Consider the following 19570-nt stretch of genomic DNA (forward strand, 5'->3'; position numbering starts at 1 on the left):
GTGGGGTAAGAGCAAAATATATAAACAGATCTTCAAATCAAAACTTGACCTAACAAGCAATTATTTCTAAATAGCAAATTCCCTTTTGGGAAAAAAAAAAAAATAGCAAATCTTTCAGGAGACAGCATGTGAATTTTTTGAAAAAGAGACATTAATATCTGCAGAAATTCTGGAAGAACCATTTCTTCTCACAGAAAGAAAAAACACCCTGGTGCTCAGACTAAGAAACCTAAAATATTTTAGCACCATTAGAAATATTAGGTAAAGCACCATTAGAAAGGAAAATGTTTTTGTTCCTCTCAAATTCCTTCAGTCTACATTTTAAAAACCAATCAGGAAGAGCAGTAGGGACACTGCATTCATGTGAGCAGAACATCACTACCATTTACTTGCTGCTAGACGTGGAGGGATTGCTTGTCAGTTAGTTGGACTGTTTTGTATGGAAAATATTTTTCAGTAACTTTTTCCAAATTCAATTCTGAGGTACACATCATTTTTACTATAAATGTAATTTACTTTAATTTCAAGGGTCAATATGTCAACAGATTCATGCCAACAAATAGGGATAAAAATAAAGGTATAAACACCTAAGAACAGATTCAAATTCTAAGAGTTCTAAATGCAACCTTTTCATGAAGCACTAGAAGCTGTTTCTTTAAAATGCCAACGCAGGGGCACCTGGGTGGCTCAGTCGGTTAAGCATCTGACTGTGGCTCAGGTCATGATCTCAGTTTGTGGGTTCAAGCCCCGCGTCGGGCTCTGTGCTGAGAGCTCAGATTCTGTGTCTCCCTCTCTCTCTGCCCCTCCCCCACTCACACTCTGTCTATCTGTCTCTGTCTCTCTCTCTCCCTCCCTCAAAAATAAACATTAAAAAAAAATTTTTAATAAATAAATAAATAAATAAAGAGAATGCTAATCCTACTGTTGCATCATCATTGTAGAAATGAGAAATCCCGGTTAGTATTACAAGAAAAGGAGTTCTGGAGTCAGACTGACATGGGTTCAAATCCAGACTCTGTCCTTTACAAGCTCTATGAGACTGGGCAAGTATCTTAACCTCTCTCAGGCTATAAAACCAAAAAGATGATCAATACCTACCCTCACATTATCAGAATCAAATGTGACAATGTATAAAACTATAATAAATTCAGTAATAGAATAAAATTCTAAACACAACACATAGCCTGATGTTCAATAATGGTAACTTTTGCCACTGAGAGCCAATTACTGAGTCAAAGAGGAATGTTCCAACCAGTCCTCCATTCACCACGCTCAAAATCCAACAGTGAAATCTTTTCAAGAAAGGAAAGAGGGGTGCCTGGCTGGCTCAGTTGGAGAGGAATGCAATTCTTGATTTCAGGGTCATGGGTTCGAGCCCCGCATCGGGTATAGAGATGACTTAAACAAATAAACTTAAGGAAAATTGTTTAAAAGAATGTCCAGAAATGGTACACGGTAAGTAAGCAAATCCTTCCAAGGGGCCACAGAAATAGATGCCTCATCACTGAGCAACAGAAGCCAACTCAAGCTCCCCCTTTCCTCTACATTCACTCCTTTGGTTCATGACTTCTTGTCTCTCAACTAGAGCTTCCTCGCCAATATTTCATCCTCAAATCTGTTCCATTTCCCAGACTGGCCTACACAGTATGTTGGAATCTTTCTAAAATAGAAATCTGGGGGCACCTGGGTGGCTCAGTCGGTTAAGCATCCGACTTCGACTCAGGTCATGATCTTACAGTTTGTGGGTTCGAACCCCGCGTCAGGCTCTGTGCTGACAGCTCAGAGCCTGGAGCCTGCTTCGGATTCTGTGTCTCCCCCTCCCTCTGCCCCTTCCCCGTTCACGCTCTGTCTCTCAAAAATAAATAAATGTGAAAACATTTTTAATAAATAAATGAATTAAATACAAATCTGATCTATTCCAAATCCTGGGGATACTTGTTTCCAATCACCAGAGAATACTGTCCAACTCGGGAGCATGACTTCTGGAGCTGTTTACAAGGCACGTGAGGCATATTCGCTATAACTGCCTACCCATTTTCGTCCCATTCAACTACAGTCCACAAATTATTGAGAGGTGAATTTGTGCTATGCGCTCTACCAGGATTCAGAGACGCAAAGACCATAAAAAGAAATATGCCCTCGCCTCAGGGAGTTACTGCATCTGACACTCCAAAATTCTACTCTCAAATGCTCAACTAGACCACGCTGACTTGTCTCCAAGTTATCTCCATGTCGATTACCCCTTCCCACTTACACCTAAGGAGTTCATCCCTCAAGACCCTATCTTTCCTGGATTCTGTTCCCCCAGTGATATCTCAGAGGAGTTAATCATCCCTTGTTGTACACAGGAATTGTAATCATAAGGATCTATATTTAGACCTGCAACTAACTGTAAGTATCGCGGCGTTTATGTACATATTTCTTCACATGCCTATATAACTGGCTCTTTGATACCGTGAGCTCCTTGAAAGCAGAAACTGTGTCATAACTGTTTTTATAGCACTAGACCTAAGAAGGAGGTGCTGAATTCAGTAAATGTAAGATGCACAGCAGAAAGAATCTGTCAAAGCCATCTAACTGAAGTTCCAAGGGACATGTCTGGTACAAAAATCACCTCCCCTCATCACTGCATTCCTGGTCATACCAGAACAGATACTTTTTCTTTTTTTTTCAAATCTGAATAAAAGAGAGTTTGTTTCTCAAACTTTCAGCTTCCAAAGATCACTTAAAGAAAATATGACATGCACACGGACCAGTAATTTTAACTGTTCATCAACATTTTGGTCAAAATAAAAAGCTAATATCACCTCATGCCAGTCAGAGTGGCTAAAATGAGCAAATCAGGAGACTATAGATGCTGGCGAAGATGTGGAGAAATAGGAACCCTCTTGCATTGTTGGTGGGAATGCAAACTGGTGCAGCCGCTCTGGGAAACAGTGTGGAGATTCCTCAATAAATAGATCTACCCTACAACCCAGCAATAGCACTGCTAGGAATTTACCAGGGGTGCTGACGCATAAGGGCACTTGTACCCCAATGTTTATAGCAGTACTATCAACAATAGCCAAATTATGGAAAGAGCCTAAATGTCCATCAACTGATGAATGGATAAAGAAATTGTGGTTTATATACACAATGGAATACTACGTGGCAATGAGAAAGAATGAAATATGGCCTTTTGTAGCAATGTGGATGGAACTGCAGGGTATTATGCTAAGGGAAGTAAGTCAGGCAGAGAAAGATACCACATGTTCTCACTCATATGTGGATCCTGAGAAACTTTACAGAAGACCACAGGGGAGGGGAAGGAAAAAAAAAAAAGAGATGGAGGGAGGCAAACCATAAGAGACTCTTAAAAACAGAATAAACTGAGGGTTGATGGGGGGTGGGAGGGAGGGGAGGGTGGGTGATGGGCATTGAGGAGGGCACCTGTTGGGATAAGCACTGGGTGTTGTATGGAAACCAATTTGACAACAAATTTCATATTAAAAAAAAAAAGCTAATAGCAGTTAAGTCATAACAATGAGAGGACATTTCAACTTTGTGAGCTGTGTGTGAATTAAATTGTTCTGTCACTTTTTCTCTTCTGAAGCCACCAAACTCACTGTGGTGCATACAAAGACTAAAAAGGAACACCAATATTGTGGGCATCCTATGTTGAAAAACACTGACCTGAGTTGTCAAGAATTTCTGTCATTTTCTCCTGTCACTCACAATTTACAGCCACACTCTCCTCTTCTTCAACACCCCCGTCCAAGACCAATCCTTCCACTTGTCTGAGTATATCCTACATTTATCCACAGTACCCTTGGGATTTTGCCCATAAATTATGCCATCTATCATCACTCTTCTAAAATTGATACTTCTCCCTTAATATATAAACATATTCAAGTGTCTGCAACTTAAAAGAAAAAAAAGGGAAAGAGAAAGGAGGCACTTTACTTAACCCATGTTTCCCACGTACACTTTTCCATCTCTACCACCTCATGACCTACAATCATAACTTCGTCTATGAAATCTGGCTAATAAATCCTCTTTCACAGTGATTTTTTTTTTATTTTTTTAATCTTTATTTATCTTGGAGAGAGACAGACAGACAGAACGCAAGCAGGGGAGGGGCAGAGGGAGAGAGAGACACAGAATCCGAAGCAGTCTCCAGGCTCCAGGCTCTGAGCTGTCAGCGCAGAGCCCAATGCAGGTTTCAAACTCATGAGCCATGAGATCATGACCTGAGCTAAAGTTTGACGCTTAACCAACTGAGCTACCCAGGCACCCCTACAATGATAATATTTTTTATTAAACTGCCAAAGACCTCTATTATTTCTATCCAAAGGCATATCTTTGTCATTTTACTTGACTCTTCCCACCACTTCTTAGTATGCAAGGTTGAAGATTCAATCAAGAGAGGACAGTGAAGGGGCAGCTGGGTGGCTCAGGTGGTTAAGCATCTGACTCTTGATTTCAGCTCAGGTCACAGTCATGAGATTAAGCCCTGTGTGGGGCTCTATGCTGAGCATGAAGCCTGCTTGGAATTCTCTTTCTCTCCCTCGCATTCTCCCTGTCACTCTCCCTCTCTCAAAATAAACATTAAAAAAGAGAGGGAGGACAATGAAGGTATGCTAAACTCCAACCAAAGCTCCCAAGTTTCAAGAAGATAACTGAAATCCCAAGAAAGCTTTAAAAGCAACAACCTTCACTGTCATAAAATTCATACTCGTACATCTTTTTTTTGGGGGGGGGGGTGTATTTTCTAACAGAAATTAAATTGTTTATGAGGAGACAAAAACTAGATAAGGATAAATTAGATGATATAACAAGAATTCTGAGCCTCTCTGATACTAATATTTTCAATATTAACATACACTTCAATTCACTTCATAGAATAACAGGTATCAAATAAAGACTAAAATGAGTTGCTGGGCACACAGTGAATGCAGGACACATGATTTCATCTGGTTAACACCACAGCAAAGACACCCCTTGGCAGCAAATGCAAGGAACAGACTCTCCCTTACTTTCTCTTAACAATGACAATAATGAGCAAATGCCCTGAAAGAAACATCGTCATGACATCTGCAATCATCCTGTAAGAAGGAAAAAGTACAAGCATTTCTCATTTTCCAGGATTACTGCTACATTTCAGAAGTCTTCTTCATAATTAATTTCTAAAAAACAAATCCCCTTTTCCCATTAAAATGTATTCTCTGTGCAGCACACACACACCCAACTCTGCCTAAAAACTTTTGAGGAAGAAGTAATTAAAAAGCCTCCACCCCAATGACATTTCAGAAACCCTGAGTACACTGTAATTATTCTTTGCCTGCTGGCAGTGTTCATAGATCTCCTGCCCTTAATTACCTCAACGCTTGTTCGCCAATTTTCTCCCTGTCCAAGGATCTCATGACTATACTCAAAACCTTCAGAACCTGTCATCCTTCTCTTGTCCTTCTGAGCTCCCACAGCAAGCTCTGCCAAGAATTATACCCAAAGGCTAAGACAGTATATAAAATGGGTTAGTTCCTGATACTAACTTTATAAAATCTAAATTAAGGACAGCACACTGGTTTTTGTTCATATGGCATGATATTCTAGGTTTCAGAATCCAGAAAATACACAACTGATATATTTTCCAACAAAACAAAATTATCCACAAACGCATTTTATTTCTAGGAATAATAAGCTTAAAGTTCTTGAGCATATGGACACCTTCCTTCTAGAGGATACTTTTCGCCTACTTGAGAAAAATGCAAGGCCTGAAGAGGACAAAGGAAAAGAATGAGAAATGTGATCACAGCAAGAATGAATGAAAAGTAAGGATGAAAAAGGAAAATGAAACAAGAAGAAAAAGGAAATCTACAAGTGATGTAAACACTATATATTACGTGAAAACTATAAAGAGTCTTTACAGAGAACTCAAAGAGTAGCCAAAACAGATCACTAGTTAACAAAAATAAAACAAACACTAACATTTATAAAGATATGCCAAACTTCACTCAGATTTAAAGAAATGCAAATCAAGGAAAGATTCTGTTTCTCAATGATGCATATGACAAAAGTTCAAGGCTAAAAAGTTCAATAATACTGATGGTAAGGAAGAGAAAAGTCATCCTAATATTTGACTGGTAAGAGAGTAAACTGGCTAAAATAACAAGATTTAGAAATATAATCCAACCGCTTGGAATTTATTTTACAGCTATATTTAACCAATGTGCAAAGATACACATCCAAAGCTATTACTGCTGCACTTTTGTAAGGGCGACAAACTAGAAATCACCTAAAATCCACCAACAGGGGATCCAGGAGAACTACTAGCTTATACCTCAGTTTTAACAGAATATTAAAGAGGCTTTAAAAAGTACATACATACGGGATGATGAGAAAACATCTTTAAGATACACTGATTGGGGAAAAAAAACACATCAAAGTTCAGAATGGTATATACATTGTGAAGCTATGTAACTTAGATAGGTAATTAAGTTTTTTATATAATATTATTTCTACCAAAACGGTCACAAACCCAGAAAATGGCTAAGTGTTACATACAATTGTCAGATAAAAAACATGACACCCAGTCAAATTTGAATTTCAGGTAAACAAAAATTTTTTGGGTCAGTCTGTCCGCATACTGCAAGGGACTTACTATTTTTTATTTGCTCAACCTGGCAACTCTCTCCATACACCACTGTGTGAGCTACACCCTCAATGCCTCAGTTTCTGCATGTGGAAAATACAGGACAGACGATTATTTCTTCTACTTGTACAATTATTTCTACGATTTTTTCCCCCTACTTCTAAAATTTATTCATTCTAGGGGCGCCTGGGTGGCTCAGTCGGCTGAGCATCCGACTTTGGCTCAGGTCATGATCTCGCAGTTTGTGGGTTCGAGCCCCGCATCGGGCTCTGTGCTGATGGCTCAGAGCCTGTAGCCTGCTTCGGATTCTGTGTCTCCCTCTCTCCCTGCCCCTTCTCCACTCATGCTCTGTCTCTCTCTGTCTCTCAAAAATGAATAAACGTTAAAAAAAAAAAAAAAAAACTTATTCATTCTAAAGCTCCCTAGAATTCTAGCATTTTATAAAGAATTCAGCATATACCCAAGATAATGTTCAAACTAACAGCTTCCCATAAGACTTCAGTGAACCTCTTCAGTCCCTGGAAACAGACATTCCTCAACATGCTTCCTGGTCTCTGACTTTACACCACCCACACGGGCTCAGGAATCTTTTCTTTCACATATATGTAGATGATTTCTAGATTGTTCTTTCCTTCTCCAGTCAGTCATGGAATTCATGGAAAGCTTCAAACCATCTGCAACACCAAAATGACACAGCTAACAAAAATACTGCCTTCATGGGGTGCCTGGGTGGCTCAGCTGGTTAAGCATCCGACCCTTGATTTTGGCTCAGGTCATGTTCTCACAGTTTGTGAGTTTGAGCACCTCGTCAGGCTCTGTGCTGACAGCCTGCTTGGGATTCTCTCTCCCTCTCTCTGCCCCACCCCCAACCCCTGCCGCTCGTGTGTGCTCACTTGCTCTCTCTCAGAAAAAATAAACATTTAAAATATATACATGTACGTGTGTGTGTGTGTGTGCACGTGTATTGCCTTCAGACCAAAAAAATACAGCTTTTAGTGAGTACCTATATTACAGTATATCTATCGGAAATGTACAATTTAAATATGACCTACAAATATGAAGCAATTAGAGAACCAGATGAAATACTGAGTGTAAGGCTATTTCCCACGTAGCCGAAGTCACAGAAGTCAAGACCTATAGACTGCCCAAATGTTAAGCCAACCCTGAGGATAAAAGTAAGAGTCTCCTTCATTTTATGAGGCCAGTATTACTTTGATTCCTAAACCAGACAGAGACCCAGTAAAAAAAGAGAACTACAGGCCAATATCCCTGATGAATATGGGTGCAAAAATTCTCAATAAGATACTAGCAAATCGAATTCAACAGCATATAAAAAGAATTATTCACCATGATCAAGTGGGATTCATTCCTGGCCTGCAGGGCTGGTTCAACATTCGCAAATCAATGTGATACATCACATTAATAAAAGAAAAGATAAGAACCATATGATCCTGTCAATCGATGCAGAAAAGGCCTTTGACAAAATTCAGCACCCTTTCTTAATAAAAACCCTCGAGAAACTCGGGATAGAAGGAACATACTTAAAGATCATAAAAGCCATTTATGAAAAGCCCACAGCTAACATCATCCTCAACGGGGAAAAACTGAGAGCTTTTTCCCTGAGATCAGGAACACGACAGGGATGTCCATTCTCACCGCTGTTGTTTAAATGGTGTTGGAAGTTCTAGCATCAGCAATCAGACAACAAAAGGAAATCAAAGGCATCAAAATTGGCAAAGATGAAGTTAAGCTTTCACTTTTTGCAGATGACATGATATTATACATGGAAAATCCGATAGACTCCACCAGAAGTCTGCTAGAACTGACACATGAATTTAGCAAAGTCGCAGGATACAAAATCAATGTACAGAAATCAGGTGCATTCTTATACACTAATAATGAAGCAACAGAAAGACAAATAAAGAAACTGATCCCATTCACAATTGCACCAAGAAGCATAAAATACCTAGGAATAAATCTAACCAAAGATGTAAAAGATCTGTATGCTGAAAACTATAGAAAGCTTATGAAGGAAATTGAAGATGATATAAAGAAATGGAAAAACATTCCGTGCTCATGGATTGGAAGAATAAATATTGTCAAAATGTCAATACTACCCAAAGCTATCTACACATTCAATGCAATCCCAATCAAAATTGCACCAGCATTCTTCTTGAAACTAGAACAAGCAATCCTAAAATTCATATGGAACCACAATAGGCCCCGAACAGCCAAAGTAATTTTGAAGAAGAAGACCAAAGCAGGAGGCATCACAATCCCAGACTTTAGCCTCTACTACAAAGCTGTAATCATCAAGACAGCATGGTATTGGTGCAAAAACAGACAAATAGACCAATGGAATAGAATAGAAACCCCTTAACTAGACCCACAAACGTATGGCCAACTCATCTTTGACAAAGCAGGAAAGAATATTCAATGGAAAAAAGACAGTCTCGGGCGCCTGGGTGGCGCAGTCGGTTAAGCATCCGACTTTGGCTCAGGTCATGATCTCGCGGTCCATGAGTTCGAGCCCCGCGTCGGGCTCTGTGCTGACAGCTCAGAGCCTGGAGCCTGTTTCCGATTCTGTGTCTCCCTCTCTCTCTGCCCCTCCCCTGTTCATGCTCTGTCTCTCTCTCTGTCCCAAAAATAAATAAACGGAAAAAAAAAAAAAAAAAAGACAGTCTCTTTAACAAATGGTGCTGGGAGAACTGTACAGCAACATGCAGAAGATTGAAACTAAACCACTTTCTCACACCATTCACAAAAATAAACCCAAAATGGATAAAGGACCTGAATGTGAGACAGGAAACCATCAAATCCCTAGAGCAGAAAGCAGGAAAAGACCTCTCTGACCTCAGCCGCAGCAATTTCTTACTTGACACATCCCCAAAGGCAAGGGAATTAAAAGCAAAAATGAACGACTGGGACCTCATGAAGATAAAAAGCTTCTGCACAGCAAAGGAAACAACCAACAAAACTAAAAGGCAACCAACGGAATGGGAAAAGATATTTGCAAATGACATATCGGACAAAGGGCTAGTATCCAAAATCTATAAAGAGCTCACCAAACTCCACACCCAAAAAACAAATAACCCAGTGAAGAAATGGGCAGAAAACACGAATAGACACTTCTCTAAAGAAGACATCCGGATGGCCAACAGGCACATGAAAAGATGTTCAACGTCGCTCCTCATCAGGGAAATACAAATCAAAACCACACTCAGATATCACCTCACGCGAGTCAGAGTGGCTAAAATGAACAAATCAGGAGACTATAGATGCTGGAGAGGATGGGGAGAAACGGGAACCCTCTTGCACTGTTGGTGGGAATGCAAATTGGTGCAGCCACTCTGGAAAACAGTGTGGAGGTTCCTCAAAAAATTATAAATAGACCTACCCTATGACCCAGCAGTAGCACTGCTAGGAATTTACCCAAGGGATACAGAAGTCCTGATGCATAGGGGCACTTGTACCCCAATGTTTACAGCAGCACTCTCAACAATAGCCAAATTATGGAAAGAGCCTAAATGTCCATCAAGTGATGAATGGATAAAGAAATTGTGGTTTATATACACAATGGAGTACTACGTGGCAATGAGAAAGAATGAAATATGGCCCTTTGCAGCAACGTGCATGGAACTGGAGAGTGTGATGCTAAGTGAAATAAGCCTTACAGAGAAAGACAGATACCATATGGTTTCACTCTTATGTGGATCCTGAGAAACTTAACAGGAACCCATGGGGGAGGGGAAGGAAAAAAAAAAAAAAAAGTTAGAGTGGGAGAGAGCCAAAGCATAAGAGACTCTTAAAAACTGAGAACAGGGGCGCCTGGGTGGCGCAGTCGGTTAAGCGTCCGACTTCAGCCAGGTCACGATCTCGCGGTCCGTGAGTTCGAGCCCCGCATCGGGCTCTGGGCTGATGGCTCAGAGCCTGGAGCCTGCTTCCGATTCTGTGTCTCCCTCTCTCTCTGCCCCTCCCCTGTTCATGCTCTGTCTCTCTCTGTCTCAAAAATAAATAAAAACATTAAAAAAAAAAAAATTTTTAAAAAAAAAAAAAAACTGAGAACAAACTGAGGGTTGATGGGGGGTGGGAGGGAGGGGAGGGTGGGTGATGGTTATTGAGGAGGGCACCTTTTGGGATGAGCACTGGGTGTTGTATAGAAACCAATTTGACAATAAACTTCATATACTGAAAAAAAAAAAAAAAAAAAAAAGTATGAGTCTCCTAGTGCCAGCAGCTGGGGACTAGAAACAGTTACCTTCCAGAGTAGGTGGAGCAAAGGCTGGACAATTATATATGTAGACAGCATAAGACATTCTCTAATCCCTGTCCTGTTTATCCAGTCAGTACAACCAGATTTCTCCTTTGGTTTCCTGGGAACAAAACCCTGCCTTGAACCAGAGCCCATCTGACTGGGGCTCCCATCACTCAGTCCAGGTTTTGCCAGCTTCCTCCCACTGAAAGCTGAACATGGTGCTTTATAATCCACGGCTTCAGATGGGATTAAGAAAAATGATTTGCCATAATCATGACCCCAAACCACAACGTTTATACCTACAACTGCCACCAGTGATTTCTATTATTTCCTAAAACCTCTTCCTTGAGGGTCCTATTCATTTGGTGGTATTTTAAAACATATTTTAGGGGCGCCTGGGTGGCGCAGTCGGTTAAGCGTCCGACTTCAGCCAGGTCACAATCTCGCGGTCCGGGAGTTCGAGCCCCACGTCAGGCTCTGGGCTGATGGCTCAGAGCCTGGAGCCTGTTTCCGATTCTGTGTCTCCCTCTCTCTCTGCCCCTCCCCCATTCATGCTCTGTCTCTCTCTGTCCCAAAAATAAATAAACATTGAAAAAAAAATTTAAAAAAAAAAAAAAAAAAACATATTTTAATGACCATTCTAAGCTACTCATTATTCTTTGGACACTTTTTTCCCCACTTATGGCTATTTCCAATACAACCAACTCTATAGCTAAGTCAATTTTTCCTAGGTTTGATCCCACTCAACCTGGGTTTCCTGTTCTACTGACTCAGCTCTGTATATAAGTACAAGAGGTGCAAGAATAGTAACACCAGTGAGTGCTATGCCTAATTACTACAGGTACAACCACTAACCTACCTATAGTTCCCTTTTTTTTTCTTTTGAGAGAAAGCATGGGTGCGCACATGCAGGCAGGGGATGGGCAGGGTGGGAGGGAGGAGGGAGGAGGGAGGAGGGAGGAAGGGAGGAAGGGAGGAAGGGAGAGAGGGAGAGAGGGAGAGAGGGAGAGAGGGAGGGGGAGGGAGAGAGAGGGAGGGAGGGAGGGAGGGAGAGAATCTTAAGCAGGCTCCACACTCAGCACAGAGGCCAACGTGGGGCTTAATCTCATGACCCTGGGATTATGACCTAAGCAGAAGTCAAGATTTGTATGCTCAGCCAACTAAGCCACCCAGGCACCCTTTTAAAACTCTAACATTATCTTTAAAACCAGTCAACTGTCCAAAGTGGATTATTTCTTTGTCTGCAAAACAGTCCATTAATTCATGCTTTCATCTACAGGATCTTCTGTGTATCTTTTTCACTTCATATGAGGGCTACCTCCAGACAGGCATGCCATATTTACAATTATGATTATGCTTTACAATTAAGTGGTTTCCTTTGAAAGCAATTATGGCAGCAGGAGCACAATCTACCAAAATACCTCCTGTGGCATATCCATTTCAAAGGATTATTAACTCATTTAATATTTTAATGTGCAAAAAAGCAACAGATTTTGAGCTAATATAGCTACTGAGTTCTTCCATTTATTAAATGAAACCATGAAATGAAATAAATGCAACCCATAAAACAAAACTACTGATTTGTTAAATGGGCAAATCTTATCTCTTCCACAAAATTTAAGAAACAGATTATAACTCACATCTCATTAATAACTGATTTCTTAAAAATACGGCTCAATTTCTTTGAATCTTCTGAAATTTAACATTTAACAGCTTAATAAACAAATGACAGAATACCCAGCAGAGGAAGACTTTGCATCCTGCACATGCTCTTTCTTCACAGAATCACCTCTCAAGCTTTCGTCCCATGATTTTTCTCTTGTGTCTTCAGAAATGTGCCCATCACCGACACTGCCACGGGTGTCCACTGACCGTTGATTTGAATGTTTCCTGTCTCCTTCTCTCCTACCAGATTGGCTCCATGACGATGAACTTTCTTCACTGTTTTCTGTGGGTTTTCGAAAACTACGATGCACAGAATCCTGAGTGACCAGTACTGAAGATGAACTAGATGGGTCAAAATTTCTGCCCCTGCTATGAAATGACAGTTCTTCATCATCAGAGGGTCTTAAAAATTTAGGTTTCAAATTTCCAAGAGAAGAAAACTCTTGATTTTGGATCGGATTGGATTGTCTTCTATACGTTTCTGAAGACCCAGACCTATTATCTTTTTCATCACCACTAGACTTTTCTTTATTGACATTGTTTGTAATACTTGTTGAACTATATCTATCCCTTGAACTTTTATTATCTTTTACCAAGTCTGATTTTCTACTTTCTTGACTACTTTGTGCTTTATCTGAACATGTTGGTCTCCTCCACCGTTCTCGTTTACACTCTTCTTTTGTGGATGCAGTTTTTTCAGCTTCTTCTAATTTCGACTGAAATATTTCCATTGACTACAAAGGAGAGAAAGTAAACAAGATATCTGAAATTAAGAAAGGTTCAATGACTCGTACCCCCATTTGCCATTGTGCTGTGATACACCATCATATGGCACAATGCAGAAAAACCCGATAAAGGAGAGAAGAAAGAACCCATACAATCATTCTACCCGATAAGGGCTTAAGTGTGCCCTCTCCCAACTCATATGTTGAAGCCCTAACCTCTGGTACCTTAGAACATGACAGCATCTAGAGACAGGTGCTTGAAGTTCAGTTGGGCCCTAATTCAACCTGATGGATGTTCTTATAAGAAGAAATATGGAAATACAAAGAGATATAGTAGATAAGTACACAAAGAGAAAATACCATGTGAGGACATAGAGAAGGCAGCCATTTATAAGCCAAAAAGATATGCTCCAGAAGAAACCAAACATTGTAACACCTTAATCTTGGACTTCAATTTTCCTGAACTGTGAGAAAATAAATTTCTGTTGTTTAAACCACCTGGTCTGTGGAACTTTGTTATGGCAGCACTAGCAAACTAATATATCATCCTAAGATAAATGCTTAAAAAAATATGATTAATCAACAAAAAATTACCAAACAATGAAAAAAATATAAGAACTCAAATGTGGGGCCACTTAGACCAAATGCCCAGCACTAAAACAAAATATAATACAGAAAACAGCGAAGATATCATTTATGAAAAATTAATTCCTACTGTCACTGAGATTCAAGAGGTCACAACATTACTAAAACAAAACAGATTTTCATGAAAAAAGAACAGTCCAAGAACAAGACAAACTTGTAAATGAAAACTACGTGTCCAAAAATATGCATATATATATAGTGAACAAAAGAAAAGAAAACATCCAAATTAGTGAACTCCACACTAGTCTGGGAATTCTGTCTACTTAAGAAAAGATGGTAAATAAATGTAAGTTATAAGGAAAAAAGACAAGGACAATTAACTCTAGAGAATCTAATATGCATATATGGGTACTTCCAGAAGGAAAGAGCAAAAATAGAGCAAAGTATTAACAATATAACAATAATATCAGTAATAAGAATAATATAAGAAAATTTCCCGAGCGAATTTCCACATATGAAGGGCTTATCCAGGAGTGCCTGGGTGGCTCAGTCAGTTAAGCATCCGACTTTGGCTCAGGTCATGATCTCGCGGTCCATGAGTTCGAGCCCCGCGTCAGGCTCTGTGCTGACAGCTCAGAGCCTGGAGCCTGTTTCAGACTCTGTGTCTGCCTCTCTCTCTGCCCCTCCCCCATTCATGCTCTGTCTCTCTCTCTCTCTGTCTCAGAAATAAACGTTAAAAAATTTTTTTTAAAAAAATGGAAGGAAAACTTCCAAATTCATTCTATGAGGCCAACATTACCATGATACCAAATCCAGATAAAGGCAACACCAAATAAGAGAACTACAGGCCAATATCCCTGATGAACACAGATGCAAAAATTCCCAATACAATACTAGCAAACCAGCAATCCCTATCAAAACAACACCAGCATTCTTCACAGAGCTAGAACAAACAATCCCAAAATTTGCATGGAACCAGAAAGACCCCAAATAGCCAAAGCAGTCCTGAAAAAGAAAACCAAAGCTGGAGGCATCACAATCACGGACTTTGAGCTGTATTACAAAGCAGTAATCATCAAGGCAGTATGGTACTGGCACAAGAACAGACACTCAGATCAATGGAACAGAATAGAGAACCCAGAAATGGACCCACAAATGTATGGCCAACTACTCTTTGACAAAGCAGGGAAGAGTATCCAATGGAATAAAGACAGTCTCTTCAGCAAGTGGTGCTGGGAAAACTGGACAGTGACATGCAGAAGAATGAACCTGGACCACTTTCTAACACCATACACAAAAATAAACTCAAAATGGATGAAAGACCTAAATGGAAGACAGGAAGCCATCAAAATCCTCGAGGAAAAAGCAGGAAAAACCTCTTTGACCTCAGTCACAGCAACTTCTTACTCAACACGTCTCCAGAGGCAAGGGAATTAAAAGCAAAAATGAACTATTAGGACCTCATCAAAATAAAAACCTTCTGCACAGCAAAGGAACTAATCAGCAAAACAAAAGGAAACCAATAGGATGGGAGAAGATATTTGCCAACAACATATCAGATAAAGGGTTAGTATCCAAAATCTAGGGGCGCCTGGGTGGCGCAGTCGGTTAAGCGTCCGACTTCAGCCAGGTCACGATCTCGCGGTCCGTGAGTTCGAGCCCCGCGTCAGGCTCTGGGCTGATGGCTCAGAGCCTGGAGCCTGTTTCCGATTCTGTGTCTCCCTCTCTCTCTGCCCCTCCCCCATTCATGCTCTGTCTCTCTCTGTCCCAAAAATAAATAAACGTTGAAAAAAAAAATTAACAAAATCTATAAAGAACTTATCAAACTCAACACCCAAAAAACAAACAATCCAGTGAAGAAATGGGCAAAGACATGAATAAACACTTCTCCAAAGAGACATCCAGATGGCCAACCGACACATGAAAAAATGCTCAACATCATTCATCATCAGGGAAATATAAATCAAAACTACAATGAGATACCACATCACCTTGTCAGAATGGCTAACGTTAACAACTCAGGCAACAACAGATGCTGGTGAGGATGCGGAAAAAAAGGATGTCTTTTGCACTGCTGGTGGGAATGCAAACTGGTGCAGCCACTCTGAAAAACAGTACAGAGGTTCCTCAAAAAATTAAAAATAGAACTACCCTACAACCCAGCAATTACACTACTAGGTATTTATTTATCCAAGGCATACAGGTGTGCTGTTTTGAAGGGGTACATGCATCCCAATGTTTATAGCAGCACTATCGACAACAGCCAAAGTATGGAAAGAGCCCAAATGTCCATCAACAGATGAATGGAGAAGAAGATATATACATATACAATGGAGTATTACTTGGCAATCAAAAAGAATGAAATCTTGTCATTTGCAACTATGTGGATGGAACTAGAGGATATTATGCCAAGCAAAATTAGTCAGTCAGAGAAAGACAAATATCATAAGACTTCACTCATATGAGGAATTTTAGATACAAAACAGATGAACCTAAGGGAAGCAAAAATAATATAAAAACAGGGAGGGGGACAAAACATAGGAGACTCTTAAAAATAGAGAACAAACAGAGGGTTGCTGGAGGAGTTGTGGGAGGAGTGATAGGTTAAATGGGTAAGGGGCATTAAGGAATCTCCTACTGAAATCATTGTTGCACTATATGCTACCAACTTGGAAGTAAATTAAAAAAAAGAAAAATACCAGCAAACCACTTCCAATAGTACATTAACAAAATCATTCACCACGACCAAATGGGATTTATTCCTGGACCGCAAGGGTGGTTCAATATTTGCAAATCAATCAATGTGATAATATCAGTAAGAGAGAGGAAAAGAACCGTATGATCATTCCAACAGATTCAAAAAAGCATCTGACAAAGTACAACATCCATTCATGATAAAAACCCTCAACAAAGTACATTTACAGGGAACATACCTCATCATAATAAAGGCCATCTATGAAAAAACCACAGCTAATATCATCCTCAATGGTAAAACTGAGAATTTTTCCTCTATGGTCAGGAACAAGACAGGAATGTCCACTCTCACCACTGTTATTTAACATAGTACCTGAAGTCCTAGCCTCAGGAATTAGACAACAAAAAGAAAAGGCATCCAAATTGGCAAGGAAAAAGTCAAACTTTTGCTACTTGCACATGACAAGAAACTATATATTGAAAACCCACCAAAAAATTGCTAGAACTGAAACACAAATTCAGCAAAGCTGCAGGACACAAAATGAACATAAAGAAATCTGTTGCATTTCTATACATCAATAATAAAGCAGCAGTAAGAGATATTAAGTAATCAATCCCACTCACAACTATACCAAAAACAATAAGATATCTAGGAATAAACCTAACCAAAGATATGAAAGACCTGTACTATGAAAAGCACTGATGAAAGAAATGGAAAGATGACACAAAAAAATGGAGAGACATTCCATGCCCATGGATTGGAAGAACACTTTTAAAATGTCTATACCTCCAAGCAATCTACACATTTAATTCAATCCCTATCAGAACACCAACAGCATTTTTCACAGAGCTAGAACAAACAATTGTAAAATTTGTATGGAATCACAAAAGATCCAAAATAGGCAAAGCAATCCTGAAAAACAAAAGCAAAGCTGTAGGCAGGCATCATAATTCTGGACTTCAAGTTATATGACAAAGCTACAGTGATCAAACCAGTATGGTACTGGCACAAAAATAGACACATAGATCACTAGAACAGGATAGAAAACCCAGAAATGAACCCACAACTATATGGTCAATTAATCTTCAATCAAAGCAGAGAAAAATATCCAATGCAAAAAAGATAGTCTCTTCAACAAATGGTGTTGGGAAAACTGGTCAGCTATAAGCAAAAGGTTGATCCTGGACCACTTTCTTACGCTATACACAAAAAGACAAACTCAAAATGGCATAAACCTACATGTGACACATGAAACCATAAAAATCCTAGAAGAGAAGACAGACAGGAACTTCTTTGACATTGACCCATTAATTTCTTACTAGATATGTCTCCTGAGGCAAGGGAAATAAAAGCAAAAATGAACTACTGGGACTACATCAAAATAAAAAGCTTCTGCACAGCAAAGGAAACAATCAACAAAACTAAAAGGCAGCTTACAGAATGGGAGAAATTACTTGCAAATGACATATCAGCTAAAAGATTAGTATCCAAAATATATAAAAAAAAACCTCTAAAACTCAGGGCACCTGGGTGGTTTAGTTGGTTAAGCATCCAACTTCAGCTCAGGTCGTGATCTTACAATGCGTGAGTTCAAGCCTCACATTGGGCTCTCTGCTGTCAGCACAGAGCCCACTTCTGATCCTCTGTCGCCCCCCACCCCCAGCCCTCTCTCTGCCCCTCCCCTGCTCATTCTCTCTCTCTTTCAAAATAAATAAACTTTAAATTAAAAAAAAATCAACACCTAAAAAATGAATAATCCAATTAAAAAATGGGCAGAAGACCTGAACAGACATCTTTCCAAAGAAGACATCCAGATGGCCAACAGGCACACGAAAGATGCTCAACATCACTGATCATCAGGGAAAAGCAAATCAAAGCTACAATGAGATATTACATTATTATCTATCAGAATGGCGAAAATCAACAACACAAGAAACAACAGGTATTGGTGAGAAGACAGAGGAAGGGAAACTCTCTTGCACTGTTAGTAGGAATACAAATTGGTGCAGCCACTGTGGAAAACAAAGGTTCCTTAAAAAGTTAAAAATAGAACTACCCTACGATCCAGCAATCACACCACTAGGAATTTACCCAAAGAATACAAAAATACAGATTCAAAGGGATACATGCACCCTGATGTGTATTGCATCATTATCTATAATAGCCAAATTATGAAAACAGCCCAAGTATCCGTTGACTGATGAATGGAGGAAGAAGACGTGGCATACACACAATGGAGTATTACTCAGTCATAAAAAAGAAAGAAATCTTGCAATTTGCAACAACATGGATGGAGCTAGAGAGTATTATGCTAAGCGAAATAAGTCAGAGAAAGATAAACACTATATGATTTCACTCATATGTGGAATTTAAGAAACAAAACCAACAAGCAAACGGGGCAAAAAAAAAAAAAGAGAGAGAGAGAGAGAGGGAGAAAATGAAGCAGACCAAGAACCAAACTCTCAACTATACTGAACACACTGATGGGTACCAGAGGGGAGGTAGGTGGGGTGATGGGGAAACAGGTGATGGGGATTAAGGAGAGCACTTGCTGTGATGAGCACAGAGTGATGTCTGGAAGGACTAAATCACTACATTGTACACCTGAAACTAATATTACACAATATGTTAACAAACTGAAATTTAAAACTTAGAATTTTTTTTTCAAATTATTTTAACCAAGTCTGAAAGGTGAGATGGAGGATCAAAATATGGTAAATTTATTATCTTAGCCTAGGGAGAGATAATCCCTAATGTTTCATTTTTTTTAATTATTTAAAATTATATATTTGACATGTTTCTTAAATCAAGTAACGATATGAACAGAACAGAAATGATGGCAGCGGAGGGGGTTGGGGCAGGAGGGAGGGCAGTTTCATAATGAAAACACTGCCTTAAAGGCAGCTTTTTACTTTCTTATTGATACATGAAATAATGGTGTATCTACCATTAGTGGCTTCTTAGAGTCAATAAAGTATGGTAATGATAAAAAAAACACCAATTACCACAATTTA

General features: G+C 39.5%; 1 protein-coding gene across 2 annotated transcripts in view; it reads right to left on the reverse strand.

Moving 5' to 3' along the window:
* The window catches only part of CWF19L2 (CWF19 like cell cycle control factor 2), a 158492-nt gene that overhangs the window by 94356 nt on the left and 44566 nt on the right, over positions 1-19570 (reverse strand). For both annotated transcript variants that reach the window (XM_045482652.1, XM_045482651.1), the window contains exon 8: positions 12624-13285. In XM_045482652.1, coding sequence (XP_045338608.1) covers positions 12624-13285 — 662 coding nt within the window. The remainder of the gene's footprint in view (positions 1-12623; positions 13286-19570) is intronic.

The sequence above is a fragment of the Leopardus geoffroyi genome, chromosome D1 (genome assembly GCF_018350155.1).
Source record: "Leopardus geoffroyi isolate Oge1 chromosome D1, O.geoffroyi_Oge1_pat1.0, whole genome shotgun sequence".
In the NCBI taxonomy this organism is placed as follows: Eukaryota; Metazoa; Chordata; class Mammalia; order Carnivora; family Felidae; genus Leopardus; species Leopardus geoffroyi.